Source organism: Bombus flavifrons, chromosome 2 (genome assembly GCF_040668555.2).
Source record: "Bombus flavifrons isolate JBK064 chromosome 2, iyBomFlav1_principal, whole genome shotgun sequence".
Lineage (NCBI taxonomy): Eukaryota > Metazoa > Arthropoda > Insecta > Hymenoptera > Apidae > Bombus > Bombus flavifrons.
The window spans coordinates 8,369,970-8,392,718 of record NC_138443.1 but is presented as its reverse complement, the minus strand read 5'-3'; the positions used below and the strand labels follow the sequence as shown (position 1 = coordinate 8,392,718).

The following is a 22,749-nucleotide window of genomic DNA, read 5'->3' as shown; positions in this document are numbered from 1 at the left end:
GCTCCGTACGATCGCTCGTCTTCTCTTTCTCCCCTCTTTTGCCAAGACTTTCGGCTTAATTGCGGAATATATCTTGTCGCTAAGAATTAGAAGCCGGTTCGCGCGATTCGTTCACCACCATAAGCCATTTAATTCAATTTTATCGATGTTTCGAGAGAAAGATTACCCGTTGCTTCCTTCTTCTGGTTGTTCAATGATTTATGTACACTCGTTGCTCGATGAGTAGTTCGATGAAATCGTAACATCGAAGTTAGCGAACATAGCAAACTATTGCGTTATATTTGAAAGTATTAATTTTCTATGTAAATATTCAGAGAAAGTTTAAAGAATCGGAATGTATAAAAGAATTTAATTGGCTTATCCTTATCTTCTCGTGTATTTATTTCGAGATTCTTAAAAAATGAATTTTCAACAAATTCCATTGAAACTAATTTATATATAAACTTCGAGCACTTTCATTGAACGTTCACACCGAACCAACGATAAATTAGAGATTCAATGCAACTTTTTCTTTTCTCTTGCAGGTGGTTTGGCTGACCGCAGTCCTGTGCCCGCGGCTTGCTGCCGCCAACAACTTGACTTTATCCTTCTCGTCTCGTAAGGCCAGGCAACATCCATTCAGGGGACATATCTCTCGCTGGTAAGTTTTCACTTTCCTCACTACTTCTCTCCCTTTTGTTATTATAATATCAATAAAGGCGTGTTCTTTTAACAAAGATATACTAATTTTATTGTAAGACATACTATGTGTATCGTAAAACGATCGACGATACGACCGAGAATACGGTTGACAGAACGAACGACGAAATACCTTGGCATCATTCAAGCTTGGCATCGCGCTCGCAAATTATATCGACACGCCAGTGACACTATTTTGCACGGCTGAATTTCAATTTTCAATCAGCAACCGTGGCGCCCGTATATCTCCTACGCTCCACGACGCTACGCCATTATTTATCCTGTCTGTCACGAACTGTCTTAATTATTATTAATGACTCGTACAAGAGGTTCGACAGGTGAATACGGAATTAGGGGCGAATTATCGGTTCTCGAGCGGCTTTTTCACTTGTCTTATGCTACATTCTGTCGCGTGTGGTTTAGACACGAGTCATTTGCTTTTAGAAGCACGCGTGCATAACAGCATTCTCTGTCGGGTTTCAAGTTCTTCGATTGCCATTGCTTTGAAATGTTACGCATTCTCCCAAGTTTTAAATTCCTTGATCGGTCTTCGAGCTTCTCTTCTTCGTATCATAGCATAGCTCGTAGCGAAGCCTCGATGGTTTCAAGTTCTTCGATTGGTTTTGCTTTGAATGGCGTGCATTCTCGCCGGTTTTAAATTCTTCGACCGGCCTTCAACTTTTTCTAGTTCCTATCATAGCTCAGTGAAATTTCGATGGCTGTTTGAATCTTGTCTAAATGTCGTTTGAATGTTGCAGGACGCAGACCTTGGAGGACACGACCAAGCGGATGACTTATCGAGAGATGAACATGATTCTACGACACGAAGGAGGCGAGGACGGCCTTCCAGTTGATTGCTGCCCTACGGTAGAGGAAATGGTGGAACCGGTCGGCGGTCGAAATCGGGAAAACATGTACGTCCAGCTGTATCGGGATGGTCAGAACGCCCAGAGGTTCTTCGAGTACTCCTGCAGGCCAGACGTCCTCGACAAGCCGTGCAGGTTCATCGACCGGAAGTTCACCAACCAGTCCAGATGTGTGCAGAAGTTCTCATACACTTACGCTATCATTGAAAATTCTGGATCGACGGTACGTAATGTAAAGTGATCCTGATCTAGTTTCCATTAGGCTTTCGCGAGTGCGTCTTTTCTGTGGATGTCGTGCGATGTGTTCGTTACCCGTGATACGTATTTCGAGCGATTTTTACTAAATGGAGCCAGAGATTAAAAGAATCTAATTCGTCTATTATTATACATATATTTTTTTAATTTATTTACTAACTTTACAATGGTAGTGAAACTGATTTGGTGTTAATATTATTGCGATTAAAAGATTCGATTAACGGTAGATCGGAGAACAAATTTAGACTTTAAAACCGATTAAAAAATTGTCCTTATTTTCAATGACAGTATTGTCCACGTTTTTCCTCGATGGAAGAAAGTAGGATGAATGGAAATCAGTTTTCTACAGTCATCGATCTAATCATCTCAAAAACACATACAAAAATACATATATGTAAATATTAGTATAAACAGAAACTACTTCAAATTGTATGCCAAAAATATCATCAGTTCTTAGAGTATCATAGCGAAAGTGTAAAACTAGTTATTCTTGTTCCTAAAAAATTTAGTGATTTGAAAAGAAACCGAGGTTTCGGCAAGTCAACGCGACTTTAATGTAAAAGAATATATTATCCACTTGAAGAACGTGTTCTGCTCACAGGGCGGAAAGGAGGAACGCGGGAGGCATCGGCACAGAGAACGCATGATCCCTACGTTTCCCGGGAACACGGTGGGTGGATCGATGTGGACGTTGGACTACATTAAGGTGCGAAGTGGGTGCAGCTGCGAGGTCATGCCGAAACCGAAGAAAAAGAAGAAGTACAAGAAGAGCAAGCTAAGGGACCAAGATTTGGATTCGGAGACCTGAGATCTGTATTACTGTGGGATCAGAACAGATCCCTCTACCTCCGTGCACGCGATACCACCGATGAAAAGAAGATTGCGATCCGATCGAAACGCGTTCCAAACCGATGCAAAATCTAATGTGACATGGAGAGTATTCGTTTTTCGGATTGTACAGGATTAAAATGTTACCAATGGAAGGGTTCTCTCTTTTAACGAGGGTTGAATACTATCGTTAAAAGTACTTTTTTTTACGTTAAAAGTGCCTTGATGGAAGCTTGTATCGTTTCTAGCAATAGATCATCGACGATAGTTATTATTTTAGAGCGATTCTATTATCGTATTTATTGTATACATATAAGTAGATAACAAACTATGTAATTCAAGAGTATGATAAGGTATTAATAAGGTTCTAGAGAGGAGGTTCCGCCAAACTGTATTCCGTTTATTTTTAGTAAGATTGATATTTTTAGATAATGGTGAAATATAAAGTGTAGTAGTACAACAAAGTCAGTAGAATCTCCTTCGAATGAATAAATAGTGGATAGACTGATATTACGATTCAAAGAGTTGAACGTGAAAGGTGTTTGAATATCTGCGTTTTCTAAATTGTTATTGTAATTTCAGAAATGTAATCGTATGCTAAAGAGGAAGCGTACTTGATACATTGTCTTGTATTAGTAGCAGACGAATGTCTCGATTAAATTTGTATTTAACATTTAGGAAATATTTTCATTTTCACCCGCGGCCAGTTATTATAGTGTGCTCCTATAATGCATGTACATTCTAAAGTTACGTTTATTTTTAAGTTAGAGAGGAGAGGTAGATTTTATATTTATAGATTTTATCTCTAATTGTAAGGTATAACGTATTATGTTTCATAGATCTGCGATAGATATGATTCGTTATATATGGATAACGAAAACCAAACAAAAATCTGCTTAAATTTATTTAACGTAATAAAACCCTATTTAATTAAGCGATTAAGTCTGTTTTATCTTTTAAAGCACTGACTAGAAGAATTAAAAGGTGCGACGAGCAAAACGTTGCATTAGCTAGTAACCATGACAACTATTAATAAATCTGAATATATGATAAGAAGAAAAGAATAGAAACTTATTGTATAATCTAAAATATAAGTTACAGGATATGTAGAATTTATTTTACGTATGATGATATATAGGTACTTTTATACGAGAAGATAATTTTTAAACTTATATATAGACAAAAGTCTACATTAATTTAACGCATACGTTACAAATAGAAAGCTGCCATTATTTTAATAAAACTTTACTGATTTATCTGTCGTTTTGTACATATAGAAAAGTACATAAACATTAACATAAATACGCTTTTATGCGTTATATTAGTGTAATGTGTAAATTATAAGACAAATAACTTTTACATTTAGAACTAAAAACGTTCGAGAATGTTGTACTTAAATAGTTAAAATCGTATTAATTAGATTAAATAATGAACGTATTATAATACCAGTTTTTTTAGTTTAACATATTTATGAATGTACTATAGTAAATTACGTCGTACGTTTAATTAGCGAGGAACCTTTCCAATAAGCATATTCTCTTCTTCTATCACTGTAGTTGTCGTATTAATATTCTAACAAGTGGTTTCAACTTGATAACACTCATGTATTATAATCAAGCATTAGGCTTACAGATTTGTTTTCTGTATGCCATGTATACATTGTACATAAATGATATTAATACAATTGTTATAAAAGTATTCGTTATTTCTCTTCCCGCGCTGAATGCAGTAATTGATTTACATTTTTATTCATAATCATATTTTCTTTTTTCTATTACAAATTCTTTATTAGTTAATTTATTAAATATGTGTGTTGATTATAACGCGTTATAACGCGATGTACCGAAGGTTCTGTTAAGCCGGGCAGATTTATGCCACCAAGAACAATCGGAAAAATGAAATTTTATTGCTACGACTATAATGTACTACGACAAAAGTACATGAGTAATTTAATGGATTTGCAGTATCATGCATTTTTAACTTCCTCGCAGTACTTTTCCACAGTTCAATAGCTGAGACCTTATGGTAACTAATGGTTCCTGAGATATAACTCATACACTTATACTCCATCGGATATTCCACAGGGATGTACATTCTACCACCTTGACGTACATCTCCGCATAATACTGAGCCCAGCCTCGATACCCTTTAACAGTGCATTTTAGCGGAACTGCAATCATATCTCAGAAAAGTCAAGTTAAATTGTTATAAATTGCTCCCTAATCGTTTCATACGTCGCAAAATAATTTAAGTACATATGATAAAAACATCGCTGCGCATTTCTGTACACATACACACACCAATTTTGTGCGTGAATATATTAAAAAATCACAATCAATCAATCGTCATCAATCTATCCCCTTCAATCACACATCGCGGGAGCGAACAATTACAACCCTTGACCAAACGTGAATCTTTCAGTGGATTCTAAAATGTTTGTATTTAAAACGTTGCGAAGATATTATAAGATATGATTGTAACTAGTGAGTCTATTATATTTACAATAATTTTGATAAACTATTCATATTTACAAAATTAGCATTAATATTAGAATACGATATAATATTTTAATGAATCAAAAAATTATCCATTGCATTCTTAATACCTACAGCGTCCTCTGCAAGAAATAACGTGAACTATATTTGCAAACCAAGAGTCAATTACGTAGATAACAGTTTTCAACATCTCGTTCTTTTGTTTGTTATCTAGTAAATATAGAAATAATTATCAACATTATGTAAAAATTCATGAAAGTTTATCTCGAGTAAATGTTAATTGCATTGATTTCATTACGTACTTCTGAATAGAGTAAGTATGTATTTACGTTGTAGATGCACTGACTATACTATAAACGATCGAATACCTATGCATGAATATCCTGTCGTAATAGATACGGACGCTACGGTATAGTCTGTGGCAACTGGCAATCTAGCAAGCAGAATTTATTTCAGTGCCATTCGCCAAAGCACATGTATGTAGCCATTATGAGTGGTACCTGCCAGTGAACAGGTGAAAAAATTTTGTCTATACAATGACATTTCTACTTTTTAACCATTTATTTTAATACTATCATGTCCAATTCTTTGATATTCGTTTGTGCAGAACGTTAAATGAGCGCAACAACACCAACGAACTGATGTGAATGATCGTGCCGCTTTTGTTGACACGATTCGGAATACTTCGATGAAACGGGATAATACATCAAAAATAATCCGTTTCATTGTGTGAAAATGTCCTCGGAATCTCCCTTGAGCGATGTGCCAACTGTCGTGTCAAGACTGCATAATTTGCGCTTAGGTCAAGAAGACGGTGACGAACTTCAACAGAATGTAAATCTCGCCGTATCTGGCGATTCGTCTCCAGAACCTGTACGAAATACCCAACCTATTGGCAATGTTATCCTTTCACGTGCCAGACGTGCGCTTAATTTCGTTTGCGATGAAGATCAATCAACTTCATCAACAGCAAGAGCTGGAGAGTCTTCATCATCGAATGGTGATAAGTAAGTACTTTAATAAATCTTTCGTATTTCTTAAAAGTGATAAATTTTAAATTAATTACTATTATAATACTTCTATAAACAACATTTTCATAATTTTCTTGATATTAATTTTTTAGTAGGCCTCCAACAAATGTAGCAAATACGTTGCATTTGGTAGGAATATCTCAAGATACTGCTGCTTTGGAAAGTACTTCTACGAATGGTCAGGCAACAGTGGCTTATAACTGGCAAGGTACAAAAGCAACAATGCGTGAAAGAATTGTTTTTCTTTTTAACAATGAAATATTGTCGGATGTAAGCTTCATAGTAGGAAGGGGAGTACAAAAGCAGCGTATACCAGCTCATAAACTAGTCTTGTCTTCTGGAAGTGCCGTTTTTGATGCAATGTTTAATGGAACACTTGCAACAGCTTCTTCGGAAATAGAAGTACCTGATGTAGAACCTGCTGCTTTCTTGGCAGTGCTTCTTTTTTTATATACAGATGAGATACAGATAGATCCTGAAACTGTGATGACTACGTTATATACAGCTAAAAAGTATGCAGTGTCTGCTTTAGAAAAGCATTGTGTGGATTATTTGAAAAATAATTTAACCAGTGATAATGCATTTTTGCTCTTAACGCAAGCTCGACTTTTTGATGAATCACAACTGGCTGCAGTATGTTTGGATACTATTGATAGATTTACTACAGAAGCTTTAAATGCAGATGGATTTACAGATATTGATATTGATACATTAAAAATTGTTTTGGAAAGAGACACCCTTCGTGTTAGAGAATCTAAAATATTTCAAGCAGTTTTAAGGTAGGACAGTATGATATATGAAGTATCTGATATTTGATGAATATGCGTATGTATAATTATTTGTTATTTCATCTGAATAGATGGTCAGAAGCAGAATGTGTAAGGCATCGTTTACCGGTTACCCCAGAAAATCAGCGGTTTGTTTTGGGTAGTGCTTTTTCATTGATTCGTTTTCCCTTAATGTCAAAAGAAGAATTTACAGCTGGCCCAGCAAAATCTGGACTTCTTAATTATTCAGAAGCTAGTATCAATTGTATCATTTAATATATATCTTATATATATTTATGAAATTACTTATTTAAAAACTACTTGTTTTAGGTTCTTTCTTTATTCTCATATTTTATATTAAATCCCAAGCCAGTGGTAGGATTTCAAACAATGCCTCGCTGTTGCATGACTGGTAAAGAACAAACTGTATGCAGATTTCAACATACCAAAAGTAGATGGGGATACAATGGGACAAGTGATCGTATAAGGTGATTTTCAAGACAAAACGTAAAGAGAATTTCATGTTTATAGTATTTTATATAATTTAGATAGATTCTTCTTTTTTAGATTTAGCGTTGATAGACGCATATTTCTTATTGGCTATGGCGTCTATGGTAGTATGCATGGCTCTGCTATATACGAAGTATTAATAGAATTGATACATACTGCTTCTGGAAAGGTGATTGCTACAAATTCAACAAGTTTTAGCTGTGATGGTTCAAAATACACTTATCGATTAATGTTTAAAGAGTTAGCAGAAATTTTACCAAATACAATTTACACTGCATCAGCAACATTTAAGGTCGGTATATGATAGTTATTTTCAATGTATTCTTACGTTGATTATCATTGTGCATTGTAACTATTTTAGGGCCCCTATTCTCATTTTGGAACTAAGGGTTTAAAAACAGTCATGGTGGATAGTGATTCAGGGAATGGAAAAGTTAAGTTTGAATTTAGTATTGAGACTGGAGATAATAATGGAACATCTACTGATGAAGGACAAATTCCTGAACTTATATTTTACACTTAATAACTCATGTACATAATAACAACATTCCTTTTTATCAGCTTCATTGTCTTTCAGATCTTATTACATTAAATTGTTTTGTATAACAAATGTTATATATCAGTTTCTTTGTCAAGTATATATTTTATTACATCTGAGTGCAGTTTACATAATGAGCATGTTTAAAAGTTTTTTAAGCTCTGTTTGGACTGCAAGTTAAAAAATGTTTTATATCTTATATTTATAATTGAAAATATTGAAAGTGGAATTTGTAGATTTTAAAAGGGCCTTATTGGGAGAAGAGACTGATTCGTGCCACTGATGTAAAATTAAAATTGAACTAAATTACTTATTTTTAATTAATTATTTTAATGGCAAATTTCTTCAAAAAGTAATTTTGAAGAAGGTAACCATACATTGAGTAAGTTACAAATATTAATATATTTATGACTAAGGACAATCTATTTTTCTATTTCTTCAAACAATATGTACATGAGTGGTATATTTATACATATAATAGTTAAGCTTTATGTGACAAAATAATAGATGAATTTTCATTGTCATTGTTTAGGACGTCCTTCTGTCTAATAACTTTTTTCCTGAGAAATATATAAAATAATGTAAAATTCAAATAAATAATCAAGATCATTATATTCTGCATGAGAAAACAATATAATACAGTTTAAAGCTTAACAAATATTTTTTAGAAGAATTATTAATAAAAATGTCTATAATTTTTAGTAGGAAGCTGTGTATTATCTAAATACGTACATATAATAACTAAATAGAAACAATATATTGTTATTTTTTTAGTATTATTCAAGTTTAGGAGTTGTAAATGTAATATTCTAGGAAAGATTAACGCATTTTTTGTAACAATAGTACATAATGAATTTTTCAAGCTGTTCTTTATATTAATTAAATGCGCAAACTAGTCAAATATGATTTATTTATATTTGCACAATAAACAAAGTATATATATGTATATCGGCGCGATATTTCTGTCCATAGCACGCAATTATTTATATTTTAATTATATTACAAAATAAGAAGATGCACATATTATAATGAAATAATTAAATAAACTATTTATTCAATAAAAAATTCCTTGTATTATTTCTTTCTTTTCTTCTAAACACATTCTTGAAAAACTATGCTTTAATTTTAATTTAATCTTGATATTCATTATGTATAATGTAAAAAGATATTTCTAATACTTTATATGCTACTTCAATTAAGGGGATAAAATCTGTAATAACTTATCGTAAAATTTTTTAAAATCATAATTAAGGAATACATGGAAAATTTAAAATATTACTTGTTTAGTTACATAATCTTTTGTTTTTCATATATGTAAAATTAACATGGCAACTTTATCTAATACGCGCAAGTCTGTCACTGTCACAGCGTCTCACACAACGATAGAGTACTAAAAAATGGTAGTAAGTGATTTGTAGTACCGATTAATAATTTTGCGATATCATTTTAAAATTAATTCGCTGTTAAGTATTTTGATCGCGAGTTTGTCATGTGAAATCGTAAATCACTCTTAGATTTAGTAAATAACGGTTTGTGTAGCAATAAAATTCAAGTCATTCGTGTTTAATTGGAAATTTATTACTATGTATCTGTAATAACCTAAAATTTATACCATTTACGTGATTTACTTACAGCTAGAAAAGGAAGTATCGTAATGGAGATATTACAATCATTTATTTCCTTTTTTTAGTACAGTGAAAAAATGTTCGAATGACGTTAATCTTCTGTATGTGTTGACGTTATGAAAAAAGAGATATTTGGCAAAGTTGTATATATTTTATCCCTATGGCTAAAGGAAAACTAAGGGGTTCAGATTCAAACAATAAGGTATGTTCACGAAATAATTTAATTTTGGTATAAGTATCTTTTTAAGTTAATTTTATTTCTACAACAAATAGTTAACAACTTCAAATGCAACCTTTAAAAATGGAGAAACATATACATCAGAGTTTGAAATTAATGAAATACCACCTAGTGCCCGCACACTGCTTACGAAGGGTTACATACAAGATGAAATTAATTCTTACTCAGGTATATCTTTATATTTTATAATATTTTCTTATGGAACCTTTTATGTTACATGTTACTTGAATCTATTTTATATAACAGTTATTTATGTTGGACATGTTAATTAACTTTTAGGTGCTACTGTTTCAACACGTGGACGTTTTATGACAGAACAAGAGAAGTTACGTTGCCCTAATGAGCGACCTTTGTATCTTTATATACAAGGACATGCAAAACATAATGTAGATTGTATGTTGCTTTACTTCTGTTTATTTCTCTTTTGCAAATTGTTAATAATTTAGGATTTTATCCTCTTTACAGCGGCTATACAAAAAATTAATGAAATTATTAAAACAGAACATCAAAGTTCTTTAAATAGGCCAAGTAGATTTACTAATGCACCGCCACCTCTTATGAGTTTACATTCCGGAGTTACATCTGTGGTATGCAGTACTTTTATATTATGCATAGTTACTAACTATGTGCATATATATGTCTTTTATTGTCATTAACACAATTATTTTTATAGGAAAAAATCTGTGTTGGGATAGAAAATGCTCCAGAAGGATTTGATTTAAGAGGCAGAATTATAGGTGCAGGTGGAGCAAATCTATTATACATTAGGGGTGAAACAGGTGCAAATATAACTTTAAGGGGTAGAGGGTCGCAATTCATTGATCCTGTTTTAGGCACTGAATCTCCAGAACCACTGCATTTGTATATAGAGTAAGATGAATTATACATTTTCTTTATGATAATTTTGAATTTATAATAATTAATTATATTATACATTCTATTTGTATAGGCATCCAAAGCCAGAAGCATTACAAAATGCAAAACAGTTAGCAATTAATTTAATCCAGACAATGCAATCGGAATTACAATCATATATACAGCAGCAACCACCACCAGTACAATCACAGCAAGTTATAGAACAGTCGCAAATGCCACAAAGTATGAATCAATTACATTTTATAAATATTAAATGTGATTATAGATTTTCATTTGTTATCACTTTCATCTTTTATAGCACAATTTCAAACCATGAACATTGGTACTTTGGGACAGCCTAATGTTGTTACTATACAACATCAAGGTAGAGCACATACACTAATAGTTCATGGCTGTTAGAAATTCTGTCTGTAATTGTCGCAAATCATTCTTAACAGATATTATACAACACCCACAAAGTAGTGTAGTAACATTGCCAGCAACCATTCTCACTGCTACAGTGACTGGTGCACCAGGCTCTGGTATAACAGTTCCTCCACCTGGAGTACACATTCCACCCCATTCTGGACCATTGGTACCACCACCACAAACACAGGTAACAAACAAACAAATTTATAGATTTATTTACTACCTATTAAATCTAATATTAGTCCTGTTATAATGGAATGTTTTGCTTGAAGGAAATACAAACATTTATGCCACCTCCACCAGTTGGACAAGTGCAATTAATTGGTCCTCCATCAACAGTCAGTCAAGTGCAATATCAAATTCACCCTGGGCAACCGCTACAAATTCAAGGGATTCAACCTGGATCACAATCATCACCGCAACCTGTAGCCCAAATGTATGTTATGAGTCAACCACCGCCACAGAGTCCAGCTCAACAAAACTTCATTACAAGTAGTAGTGCGCCAGTTAATGGTGCAGTTTCTTATGTTTATACACAACCAAATGTACAAAGGCCTTCTACACCACCACAAGGGATAATCGAAGCTGTTAACGTGAATTTACAACAGCCACCTCCAGCAGCTCCAATTAACATAACTCAACAACCACCTCCACCGTTATTACACCTTCATTTTCCTCCGCCAAACTTCCCGCCAAATCAACCACCACCTCCAGTACCACAAACTTACCAAATACAATATCAGCAGGTGCAAGCAGCTGCATCACAATCTCAAACACAGTTTGTGTTACAACCTGGAGAGCATATTGTTCCACCACAGTTGCAGCAAAATCATGAACAATCTCAGACTGTGGCTCAGCATATGTTACCACCACAGTTTGAAGGTCATGCTCCCCAATTTCATTTACAAGTACCTCCTCCGTCTACGCAAACATTTTTGGTCCCTAATGCTCAATCACCCCAACATCCTCAACAACATCCTCTTCCTCCTGGAGGCGAGGTTCAACATCAACAAGAAGGACCAGTGGATCAAGGGCCACAGCCACAACCAGTACCACCTCCACAAATTGTACCACCGCCTGCTGCTCAAATGTCGAACTCTATGAATGTTCTTACTAGTATTCCACCGCCGACGCAAGCACCTTCTTCACAAAATGCTCCATGGCTATATCAAGCACAACAACCGCAACAAATGATGCAATCGCAGGGTCAACTACAGGTAATGTTATAGTATGTATACATTTTTATGAATTAAAGTATACATGAATAAGAATGTAAAATTTAATAGGTCCAGATGCCACCCGCAAATATACCTTTACATAATGTACCTCCACCGCAAGTTCAAGCACAGATACAGTATCATGCACAGCATATGCAATATCAGAATGGTCATATACCTCCTCAAGTACATTATACAGTTCAACCACCACCTCAACAGTTTGAGCAAAAGCCTGATTCCCCAGAACAAAAGTCTCATGGTGTAAAAAGAAGATTTTCAGACGTTGAAACAAATTCGGTTAGTTTTTAGAATTCATGTTTGATAAAATAAAAATTTACTACTGTATAAGACATTAAAAAGTCAAATAAACTTTTGTATTATAATAGGAAGCATCACCTTATCAGTGTGGTCCTCTACCTGCTCAGCGTCATGGAACAGGGTAAGTAAAATCGTTGAAACTTTTATTTACTTACTTTTATTAGATATAGTTATGTCATTTATACATATGAAGTAAAAGTTTCTTGCAATATGCGAGAACATTAAAATTTATTAGGTGAATAAAGCAGGTTTAATGAACCTCAATTATATTTAAATACATATTTAAAATACAAAATAAACATGTTTATTTATAGTGTCTGATTAATATTAAAGCTGAAAAAGAAATATGTATAAGTATACACATTTAATGTTTGCAATTACATTTTGTATTAGTACCAACTGTGATGGAATCTCTAATTTTGTGAAAGCTGCTTAATAATTCATTGCTTAGATACGAAAAAAAATTGTAACTTATATGTAGTCATTTTATTTTATATTATAGTAAGCTTAAACACATGCAATTCAATAAAATTAAATTTTTTTCAGAAACCTGCTTTGATCAAGATGTACCAAACTCAATAGATAGCAGGAAGTTTTTTAGTTGTTCCTTACTCACAAATTTATAATTATAAAGAAAGAAAAAAATAAAATAAAATAAAAAATAAAAATGCAAAATATATTTGATATTATAGAGTAAGGAACATCAATTTATTCTTGCAACTATAATTTGGTATAAAAAATTTTATATATTCACAATCAAACTATTTTCAAATATACTTATTCTGTTTTTTACTTGTAAAAAAGTATAAAATTAGTATAAAGATAGATCTGAGTAATCAAAATGTTTTAAGTAAATGATTGTGAATATAACTAATTTTTTCACAGAATATTATGCAGAGAAAAAATATTTAGGTATTTATATATTTCTTTTGGTAAATTTTTTTGTAATTATATACACTATCAGTATTGTTTATTTTGTTATTATTATTCTCAATGAAAATAATAAAATGACATTACAATAATAAAATTACAACTAATAAAATTACAATTTATAAATTGTGTAAAGAGTAATTGGATCTAATTCTTTTAGTATAATATTCTGTGCTATTAAGTTATAACACAATTAAGTACTTTTTAGACAAAGTTTGGTATCATTAACTATAACCTGGAGACACCAGGTGCTTTTAACATTTCAGAAATATCCATGGCTGTGCATCAGGTGATATTTGCTTAAATTTTGAAATGTTTACTTTATAATCATCAATTGTGAATTAATAATTTGAAACTGAATTGTTTAAGCAGAGAAGGTGATCGACAGCAACAAGTCTTACATGGTCCATCACAAGCAGCTGCAGGCCTTCCTCATGGAGATCGAAACAAGCTGCTAATGCCACCTCCACATCAAGGTCTGTAACTAAGAGTATTCAAAATGAAAGAATGCTGGATACCTTTTGAAAATTAATACGAGTGTAGTTCTTCATAGATAATAATGATTAAGTGCAATATATTGAATGTATTTAATAATATACATATATTTCTTCAAAATAAATATTTTAATTTCATTACATGAGCTAGTCGGAATTAATAATTTTTATATTTATAACTCAGTACTGTCTTTATATTTTCATTTCAGATGGGTATCTAGCATTGTTTCTTAATACTCTTAGCTTGTAGTACATTACTTACTGTAAATATATTTTTTACTAAACAATACGAATTTGCCCTTACTCTTAATCCATATGTCTTAGCGATTCGCTTTTTCATGTACTCATCCGGACACATTGCAGATAGACTTCCGGAATTGTCTACGAAGTTTACGATACCACAGATAGATTGCTTTCCATTTATCTTTATTTGTTATTATTTAGAATTAACAAAACTTTTGCTACATTATATTATATAATTAAAATAGTTAACTTAAGCATCCTAATTTTAATGCTTTTTCATATGTTTTTTATTAAAGTATGTATATGTGTTTTCAGATCTCTGTGCAATGAAGTGATTTTATATTTCAGTGATTACTTTTAACCAGTATTAACTATAATTATTATCGTTCGTGTTCTGTTAAAATGCATTCTATGTTTTAATATGAGTATTTTAAGTTTAACAAGTCGAAATGCCAGGGATATGTATCTTGGAATTAGATCTCTGACGCTGGACATGTGAATACATGGAGCAGCAGCCTGTCATATTGACATTAATGATTCATGGTGTTTACAAATTATTTAATGTAGCTTTTTCTATAAATGTGTACAAAGTTTACAGAGTAAAAATGTTGGATTTGTTAAATAATTGTATGCAATTGATTTCATTATTTGTTTTACAGTGAATTGAATAATAATCTGATGGATGTCTTAAACCAGGAATTTGGGTGATGGAGATGAAAACAAATTTTAATAATAAATTTTATTTTGCAGATCACGAATGAAACAAACAACATAAACTAAGGAGGCTTTACAGCAATCGTGACCTAATGTCATGGATATATTTATTATGCGCTTCCAGATGCATTTAGTCGTCATAATCACTATTTTTTTTCTTTCTTAAGAAATGGTGAACAGCGTGAAATATTGTTAGTGTTCCATAGAACTTTAAGAAATACTTAGAGAATTTATCACTGCGCAGTATTGATTTAAACAAATCAACTAATATTTTAATCTGCATATTAACAAATTGTAGCTTGAGTTTTAAGTAAAAGGAAAGGATATATTATAATTTTATTTTATTTTTAATTTATCATTAATTAATAGTTGTATTACAATATTTCATCACGTTATTTGCCATATTTAATTTTATAATATACTTTACATATAGTTATTCCACATCATCTTGTATATGTACTTTATTTCATTTCATGAATTTTCATTATTTAGGTGAGAAACGCAGCTTGGATCAAAAAACTGCAGGCATAAATACAGGTATATCTAACATTTGTTCTGGTATATTTATTTTTATGTTTCCTATAAGCTGGAGAACAGATTTCATTGTATGCATAAATGTATGTAATAGGAAATGAGCAAAATCCGATCGGAGATTCGATAAACATGCATCCTGGAGGTGGACCACCTTTGCCTCCTTCACTTCCACCACAGGCACCATGGCAAACACATCATGTTAGAGTTCCATGGGGTAGACCACCACCAATGCCAAGAGATGGAGAGCATCAAGGAGTGTGTCCTACATTACCTCCAACAAATATGCCACCACCACAAATTAGACCCAGAGGTATTCACAACGAATAACGATACTGTCGATAATTGTATAGTTGTATATGTTTGTAAATAAAATCCACATGATTATGTCTCGATTTTAATATGGAACACTTGATTATGTCTAATAAATATTTAAGAGAAGCTTTTAAAATTGTACGCCTACAATTAATGTGGCTTTCAAATTATTTAAAATAATCATTTATTTTTCATTATGTTTTGAAATAGCTCTTCATTCATTTGTAATTTTCTTTACAAGAGTGTTCATTTTTTATATTTTACTCCTAAATTTCGGTGTATAGAATAATGATTAAATGTTTTCGTAATTATCTAGGACACATTGAAGGTAATCGTTCGCCTATACAAAATGCGATATTGGAGCATCCGTTGAATGTTGAGTATAATCAAATGCCACCGTATACGACAAAACCTCCTCCTTACAATTCACACCCATTGATGCAATCCATTTGCAATCCACCGCCACCACCACCGCCGCATCATCAGCAGCGACCGCAGCATCCTCCTCAAAATGTGCAGCATTATCAGGTGCCAATTTCACAGACATATCAACCACCGACTTCCTGTCCACCGTGGATGAATTAAAATATGATAAATACGAATGGAGTTCTTACGTTAGTACCTTAAAAGATGGTTGATGCAGTCCGTCCGATTTCACATCGTTCTATCAATAAATTTATACGAATGTCGTCGATTCTAAAGAGCATAATGAACGTAAATGGATGGTATTGCATTATCTTATCTTCATCGAATTGTTCCTTGCGATAGTAACTATTTCATTGCTAATGTGTCGTTGCAAAGATGCTGTTCTGTAAAAAATGTGTATATTTTACAAATTATTTATAGCGAATGTCTTAAAGGTTTAGATAGCGAATGATAGTATAAACGAATTTATAAATGCAGCGTTACGAACGAACAATGCGCGTGATCAGTGAGATAAGGAATTTGATCTATGATGCGTAATCATGTAACGCAGAGACCGCGAATGTGATTCGCGATTTGCAAGAATGAGTATATATGTATTGGAAGCGTGGCGGGTGTATACAAGGAGAGACGATTCTGATTAGTTCCAAGAATTGCTTTAGTATTCACGCACATACATAATCACACGAGGACTTAGAAGTATAATTTTTTGTATTCGTAGAACGTAATTAATCCAGTCTCAAATTTATCGTATAGGCGTCTATTCCTTCTTTTGTTGTTGGCATACTTTATACATACCGTACATCTATCTAAGATAGTATATCCCCATGGTGTATACGAGTTTCTAGACAAACGTGAATAAATCGTTGCCTGTAATCTTACCAGGCGTTGATATTAAAATCGCGGATGTCTCGTTCATGTGAAAGTTTGCCGTAATTCTCATACGGATCTGTAAAAGCAAAATGTAAATTCATTAATTGCTGTTATAGTACAATATTTTTGATTTAACGATTAAGTAAATAGGGTTAGTATCAATTATCATCATTCGTGTTTTTATGAAGAGATTCTTGATGCACTATGATATTTTATTGTTATAAGTTTAAAACGTCAAGCTCGAATCTATTGAATTTTGATCGATGTATGAAATCTGTTGCTTTCGTTTAAGTCACTATATTTTTATGATTTAGTTATAAATATAACTTTCCGGTAAAAAGTAACTTTTTCAATAAATTAATTTGATAGTAATGGTTTCTTTGTATTTTGGATACAAACTCATTTAATTAGATCTAAAAGATCTAATATTACATAAATATCCATATCTCTAAACAGAATGTTATTTCTGAATTAATAGTTTTAGACATATTTTTAATAATTTATTTAGAAGAAAGTATCTTCATTCGCTACTTTTATTACAATTTATTACCAAATAGGATATCATACTCCGCTCCTGATTGCGCAATTGCGTATTATCTTTTATGCTCGTATCAGTCGCACGAACTGACAAGCTACTTCTATCTGGAACGAGTGATCATACCAATGGGAATTGTAGTCTGTATAAGATCCCCTGCTGGCGTGTACATTGACCCATGGACACAATAATTTGAGAATTTGCCATGGCATAATTCACGGAAACGATTTGGGACGAACGATTTATACATCGGGTTAGCTTGGAACATTTACAAGAAATAAAGTAGTTGATCCTCATATATGTACGGTAATGGCTATTTTCAAATAGCTATTACTTTAAATTACAACTGTTTTACTTTGATATACTGATGTAATCAAATTGCAAGAGTTTTGGAACTATTTTATTGAATGATATTAAGTCCTTAATTTTTTAAAATCGTCAGCGCACTTTTAATTAACTTCAACCAATGTCAAATAACATTCCTCAGTTATTTCATCGTTAATTAAAATTCTGACAACGAGAAACGATGTATTTTCTGTTGATTATCGATCACGAGATTCGTTCTTATTATTTTTCATCCATTTCCAATAGCGATTATTTTATTGCGGCTTGTATAATTAACTATGCGATTTTTCTTAAGACTGAGAACGTTATCAGAGAGTAATATAATTTTCCTTTCTAATGCTGTCTATTTACTTTCATGAAATTTAAATTTATTTCGTTGATGAAATGTTAATTTAATAATTATCCGATATCACGTAGAAGCTTTCATATACGTTCAACGGATCCACATGTTTGTTTTGCAATTATTCATTTTGACGAAACTTGAAATTAACAAGATTTACTGTTCCATTTAGTCAATGGATGTTAAAACAGATCTGTTTTTGCTACCAATCGGCTATCGTTCTAATTAAAGTCGTTAAACGTTTCGATACGAAATGTGCGGTGATCGAATATTGGCTTAGGTTTTCATACTGCACGAAATTCTGTTTAATACAAATCCAATGAAATTGTACGCCGCCGGAATTCTCTATCGTTGCACAGAGCGAACTGCACGCTAAAAGCTGTAATAGAATCAGATATCGTAAAATCGTGCTGGTGCAATTAACAGAAGACGCTTAGATTTTGTAGGAATAATATATATTTAAAACGGGTTATCTATTTTAAAAATCTCTATTTTTAAGTGATATAATTTCAAATATATAAATCAACAAAATTTTCATTCAATAGTTTTAGTTTTAAGAATCGAAAATTTTTCAATGCAAAAAATTAAATTTATAAATAGAAGACTGTCGTTAGTTATTGTACTATACTTGTCATTTGTATTAGTTTCGAATTGTTCGCATCGATAGGAGAATCGAATTCGATTTTTTGCAAATTATTCGTGAAATAGCGCGACTCACTTCAACGTCAATTACCATTTTCCCCATAGCAAACTTAACCAATTACTCCGAATGATAAATTGGACATTTTTAAAATTCGGGAAATATTCGAACCGGTTCATACGACTTTTTCAGCCATGTCCCAGGTTTGTCCGTCATCCTCGCATCAACTGGTCGCAGCCGCGGTAGCTTTTCGCCGAGCTCGACGTAAATTTCCGAAAAATTTTGGTTTGTATAGCAACATAGAAGAGACAAAGTTCGATAAGGTAATTTCACTGCTAATATCCTACAAATTTTTTCGGTATTCGTGTTTATGTCATATTACATTGAACCAGGTTACAAATCCAAATTAATTTTTTTATATATCATTCAATGGTTCGATCTTAAGAATTGCCTGGTCTTGGGATTTGCAGCTGCTTGATTTAGATTATTAAATTTAGATTAAAGATTTCTGAAACATTCTTAATAACATTTCTCTGCAAATTGTTGTCTTTGACAATGTTGGAATCAGACTGAAAGCGTCAGCGGAAACGAGGAGCTAAACGATCAAGAAAATTCGTCGCTTCCATCGAGAAACTGTTCAAACGGAAGATCGAATCGTGTGGAAGCAAAGGCATTCTGGAACGATGAGTGCGGCGAAAGTGGCTCGATCAAGGAAAACTTACTCCAGAAGCCAATAATCTGCAGTTGTTGTCGTAAACGTAACGATCAATGCAATGCTGGAGATGCACTCGATATCGTCCCAAGCAAAGAGCACAATGGGATTATGCAGAAAAGCGAATTTTCTAAATCGGAACAAACAGAAAGGTATGGCGCATTTTGTACACGAGAATCGATTATCAGGAACGTTTTAATTTGACAAATATTCTTGTGGCCAGCTGTTTACAGTTTTCGTAGTAATTTTAGAAAAATTGTAATTATAAGAATATCAAATTCTAATTTAATTTTAATATTTCATTTTTCTATATGATAGTAGTGAGATATTCTGAATTAAATTACACAATTACAACACGAATTTATATGTAGTATAGTTTAGTATTCACAATTTAGATTAATCACAGACGAAAGTAATATCATTAAATCAATCGTAATATTATTTTATGAGTCTTTATCATTTTTAGCTTCAAGCAATTTTTAGAATGTTATTAAAGACATTAATTTATAAATGATATATTGAAAACTGAGAATTATGTCAACATCTAGTTCATATCTTATTGTATACCATACATTGAGCGATTTTACTCCGAAAATTTGTTGATATGGTCGATCGATAATCGCAACACGCCTCCGGACAAAATTTTACAAAATTGAAATTTTTAACCTTCTCCTTTTTTGTTTCAATTTTACGTCGGTGAAACCAGAATGAAATAAGAATTTTATTATCGGGTTATCAATTTTGTCGTATAAGCACTAAAAGAATACAAAGAAATAACACATACTCGTTTGCTTCTTTTTTTAGTTGTAACGCGAAGGCAATAAAAAGTTTCATAACGGAACCTCGAAATTCTAGTCGTTGTCGTGGCTCATATTCTTATTTTCCAAGACGAAAACCGAAAAAAACTTCCACTAAATTGGATTCCGTTAATCTTCTGTACGGCTGCGATCAGAACGAAGTGGACAATGTTAAAAGCAGCGACTCGTCCGAGAAACGAAGTAAATCAAAGTTCCTCGCGTTCTTGAATCTGCAGTTGTCGATAAATCGAATTTGTCATTGAATTTGCCGATGTGAATTATATTACCGTGAATTATCCTAATAATTTCGTCTTGTTTAGATTGCGATAAAGACGAGCACGAATGTAATGCCGAAGGGAGAGATCATAAATCGTATCATCGAAACTCGCAAAAGGATAACCACCCATCGTCGTCTAGTATTTCGCGCACATTCCGTTGTGCGAAACATTCGACTCTTGATCTTCTACGACCTCATCGGGATTATTGGTATCGTCAGAATCGTCATTATTGCTGCCATTCTCACGATCACTGCCATCATCGTTGCGACAACGAGTACAACAGGTTAATAAAAATAAGGTTACAGCATAAGACGGGATTAGTTTGTATTATTACAGAACTGTGTCAGAATGGAACTATCTATAACTCCTTTCTTGTTATAAGCGACAAAATACGACAAAAGTTTGTAGGTAACGTTAAATTTTTATTTTACATTCATAAAAGTGCTTGTAAAGTGCACTTGGTGATAGCAGGTAAACGTAAAACATACGAAATATTTATCTGTTATTTTCTAAATTTATCCTATTGAGGATTCAAATCGATATCCTTTATATTTAAAAATACTAGGATTGTAAATTTTGTTATAAACGAATAATGGGTTAAATGTATTTGGAATATAGTACACTCGAGTTGTACATTTGCAAATTATATAGATTAATCGATCAGACACGAATTTTAATCATTCGATATTATAAGTCGTCGAAGAGTTAGTTCACGATCTTTATTGAAATTTTTTCCAAACAGTTATTCATCAAAGGAAAAGCGTCTCGCGTCAGACACGTGTCTCTGCTCCTCAAACTCCAACAATCGGAGAAATTGCTGTTCCAATGACCAAACCCCTCACGAATCTATCTGCAGTCATAGCTGTTGCGCGAACAATTCAGAAAAGATTTCGACGGTGCAAGAGCAGAACGACGAGGAACTGGACGATTCCGTGGGCACGATCAATCACAAGGACTCTTTGTGTATTCTGGTGGAAAAGTACAAGACTAATAAAAAGTGCAAGCACAAGACATATCTCGGCGACCCTGAATTCTCGAGCGAACGAACTAAGGACGAATGCGATAAATCGTTCACCTCGGAAACCAGTTGTCAACTGGATGAAATCGTGAACGCGAAACAAGGGGAGAAATATTCGAGCAGCAATAAATGCCGTTTCCGAGACAATCGTGTGTCGATGGGGAGAACGTGCAGACACGGCTGCGGTCCGATCTTCAGGGAAGGGGATTGCAATCAATTCAAAAACCTCAAGTCTCGTTTAATAAAGACTGGTACTTGTTGTTCAGCGAAAGGCACACCGTGGAGACACACGTTTTAAATTCAACGAAGCTTCTTCACTTCAAGTTCCACTTTTTCATACCAAGTTTTTGTATTTATATTGTTTCTAGTTCGCACGTTCGTTGGCTACTCGTCTTTTTTACACACAGTAGCTAGCTGCTATGAATGTATTTATATCGCTATTTATTGGTTATTATTTATTAAGAAATTATAGTTTAACAAAAAAGGTAGGAAAAAAGATCATATCACATATATATTTTGCCTTTGTACGAAGACACCGCTCTATGTATTTAACAAATTTACATTAAAACCACAATAAGATTTCTGCATACAAATTTTCATTGTAATTTTTATCTTCACCTACAAAAAGGGGCAAAGAAGTTTCGAACAGTAGTTCAATTTCAAGGTTGGCGCACCGTCGCTCCTCCGGATGGTTATTTTTTAAGGTATATTGCGCTAATAAAGTTAATAAACTTATTTTGGAAGTATATTGCTTTAATAAAGTTAATAAACGAGCGCATTTATATCATTCCGCTATAACGGGTTCTGTACCGCCAGCCTCTTGGGCATCATTTGGACACTCTTGCGTCTATCCTTTTTTCTTTTCCATCTCCTCTACTTTTCGCTCCGTTTCTTCTACTTCTTTTGCCTTC

At 33.0% G+C, this 22,749-nt stretch overlaps 4 protein-coding genes across 10 annotated transcripts in view; all 4 read left to right on the top strand.

The window, feature by feature from the left end:
* LOC138189976 (uncharacterized) overlaps positions 1–4,242 on the top strand; it is a 113,166-nt gene extending 108,924 nt beyond the window's left edge. For all 3 annotated transcript variants that reach the window (XM_069132331.1, XM_069132333.1, XM_069132332.1), the window contains exons 3-5: positions 525–640; positions 1,437–1,767; positions 2,401–4,242. In XM_069132331.1, the coding sequence (XP_068988432.1) occupies positions 525–640; positions 1,437–1,767; positions 2,401–2,607 (654 nt within the window). In that variant the 3' untranslated portion in view covers positions 2,608–4,242. The remainder of the gene's footprint in view (positions 1–524; positions 641–1,436; positions 1,768–2,400) is intronic.
* Positions 4,243–5,274: 1,032 nt separating this feature from the next.
* LOC138190017 (BTB/POZ domain-containing protein 1) lies at positions 5,275–9,023 on the top strand. The gene is made up of 8 exons (XM_069132428.1): positions 5,275–5,435; positions 5,518–5,636; positions 5,730–6,129; positions 6,246–6,932; positions 7,013–7,172; positions 7,251–7,408; positions 7,488–7,722; positions 7,792–9,023. The coding sequence occupies exons 3-8, from the start codon at positions 5,858–5,860 to the stop codon at positions 7,951–7,953; spliced, it is 1,674 nt and encodes a 557-aa protein (XP_068988529.1). The 5' UTR covers positions 5,275–5,435; positions 5,518–5,636; positions 5,730–5,857; the 3' UTR covers positions 7,954–9,023.
* A 283-nt stretch (positions 9,024–9,306) lies between these two features.
* LOC138190016 (uncharacterized) lies at positions 9,307–17,545 on the top strand. Of its 5 annotated transcripts, none has more exons than XM_069132424.1 (16): positions 9,307–9,375; positions 9,664–9,795; positions 9,867–9,999; positions 10,111–10,224; positions 10,297–10,418; positions 10,505–10,701; positions 10,781–10,929; positions 11,006–11,071; positions 11,145–11,302; positions 11,388–12,332; positions 12,402–12,629; positions 12,719–12,771; positions 13,953–14,056; positions 15,524–15,568; positions 15,660–15,875; positions 16,194–17,545. In XM_069132424.1, the coding sequence occupies exons 2-16, from the start codon at positions 9,754–9,756 to the stop codon at positions 16,460–16,462; spliced, it is 2,841 nt and encodes a 946-aa protein (XP_068988525.1). In that variant the 5' UTR covers positions 9,307–9,375; positions 9,664–9,753; the 3' UTR covers positions 16,463–17,545. The 5 variants fall into 5 exon arrangements, with proteins under 5 accessions (XP_068988525.1, XP_068988524.1, XP_068988528.1 ...); XM_069132423.1 differs by having other exon boundaries at positions 9,327–9,501; XM_069132422.1 differs by having other exon boundaries at positions 9,328–9,497; positions 9,603–9,795.
* Positions 17,210–22,136, top strand: LOC138190018 (protein starmaker). The gene is made up of 6 exons (XM_069132429.1): positions 17,210–17,324; positions 19,226–19,356; positions 19,602–19,897; positions 20,550–20,743; positions 20,863–21,103; positions 21,563–22,136. Exons 2-6 carry the CDS (start codon positions 19,228–19,230, stop codon positions 22,134–22,136), a joined length of 1,434 nt encoding a protein of 477 aa, XP_068988530.1. The 5' UTR covers positions 17,210–17,324; positions 19,226–19,227.
* Positions 22,137–22,749: the final 613 nt, after the last annotated feature.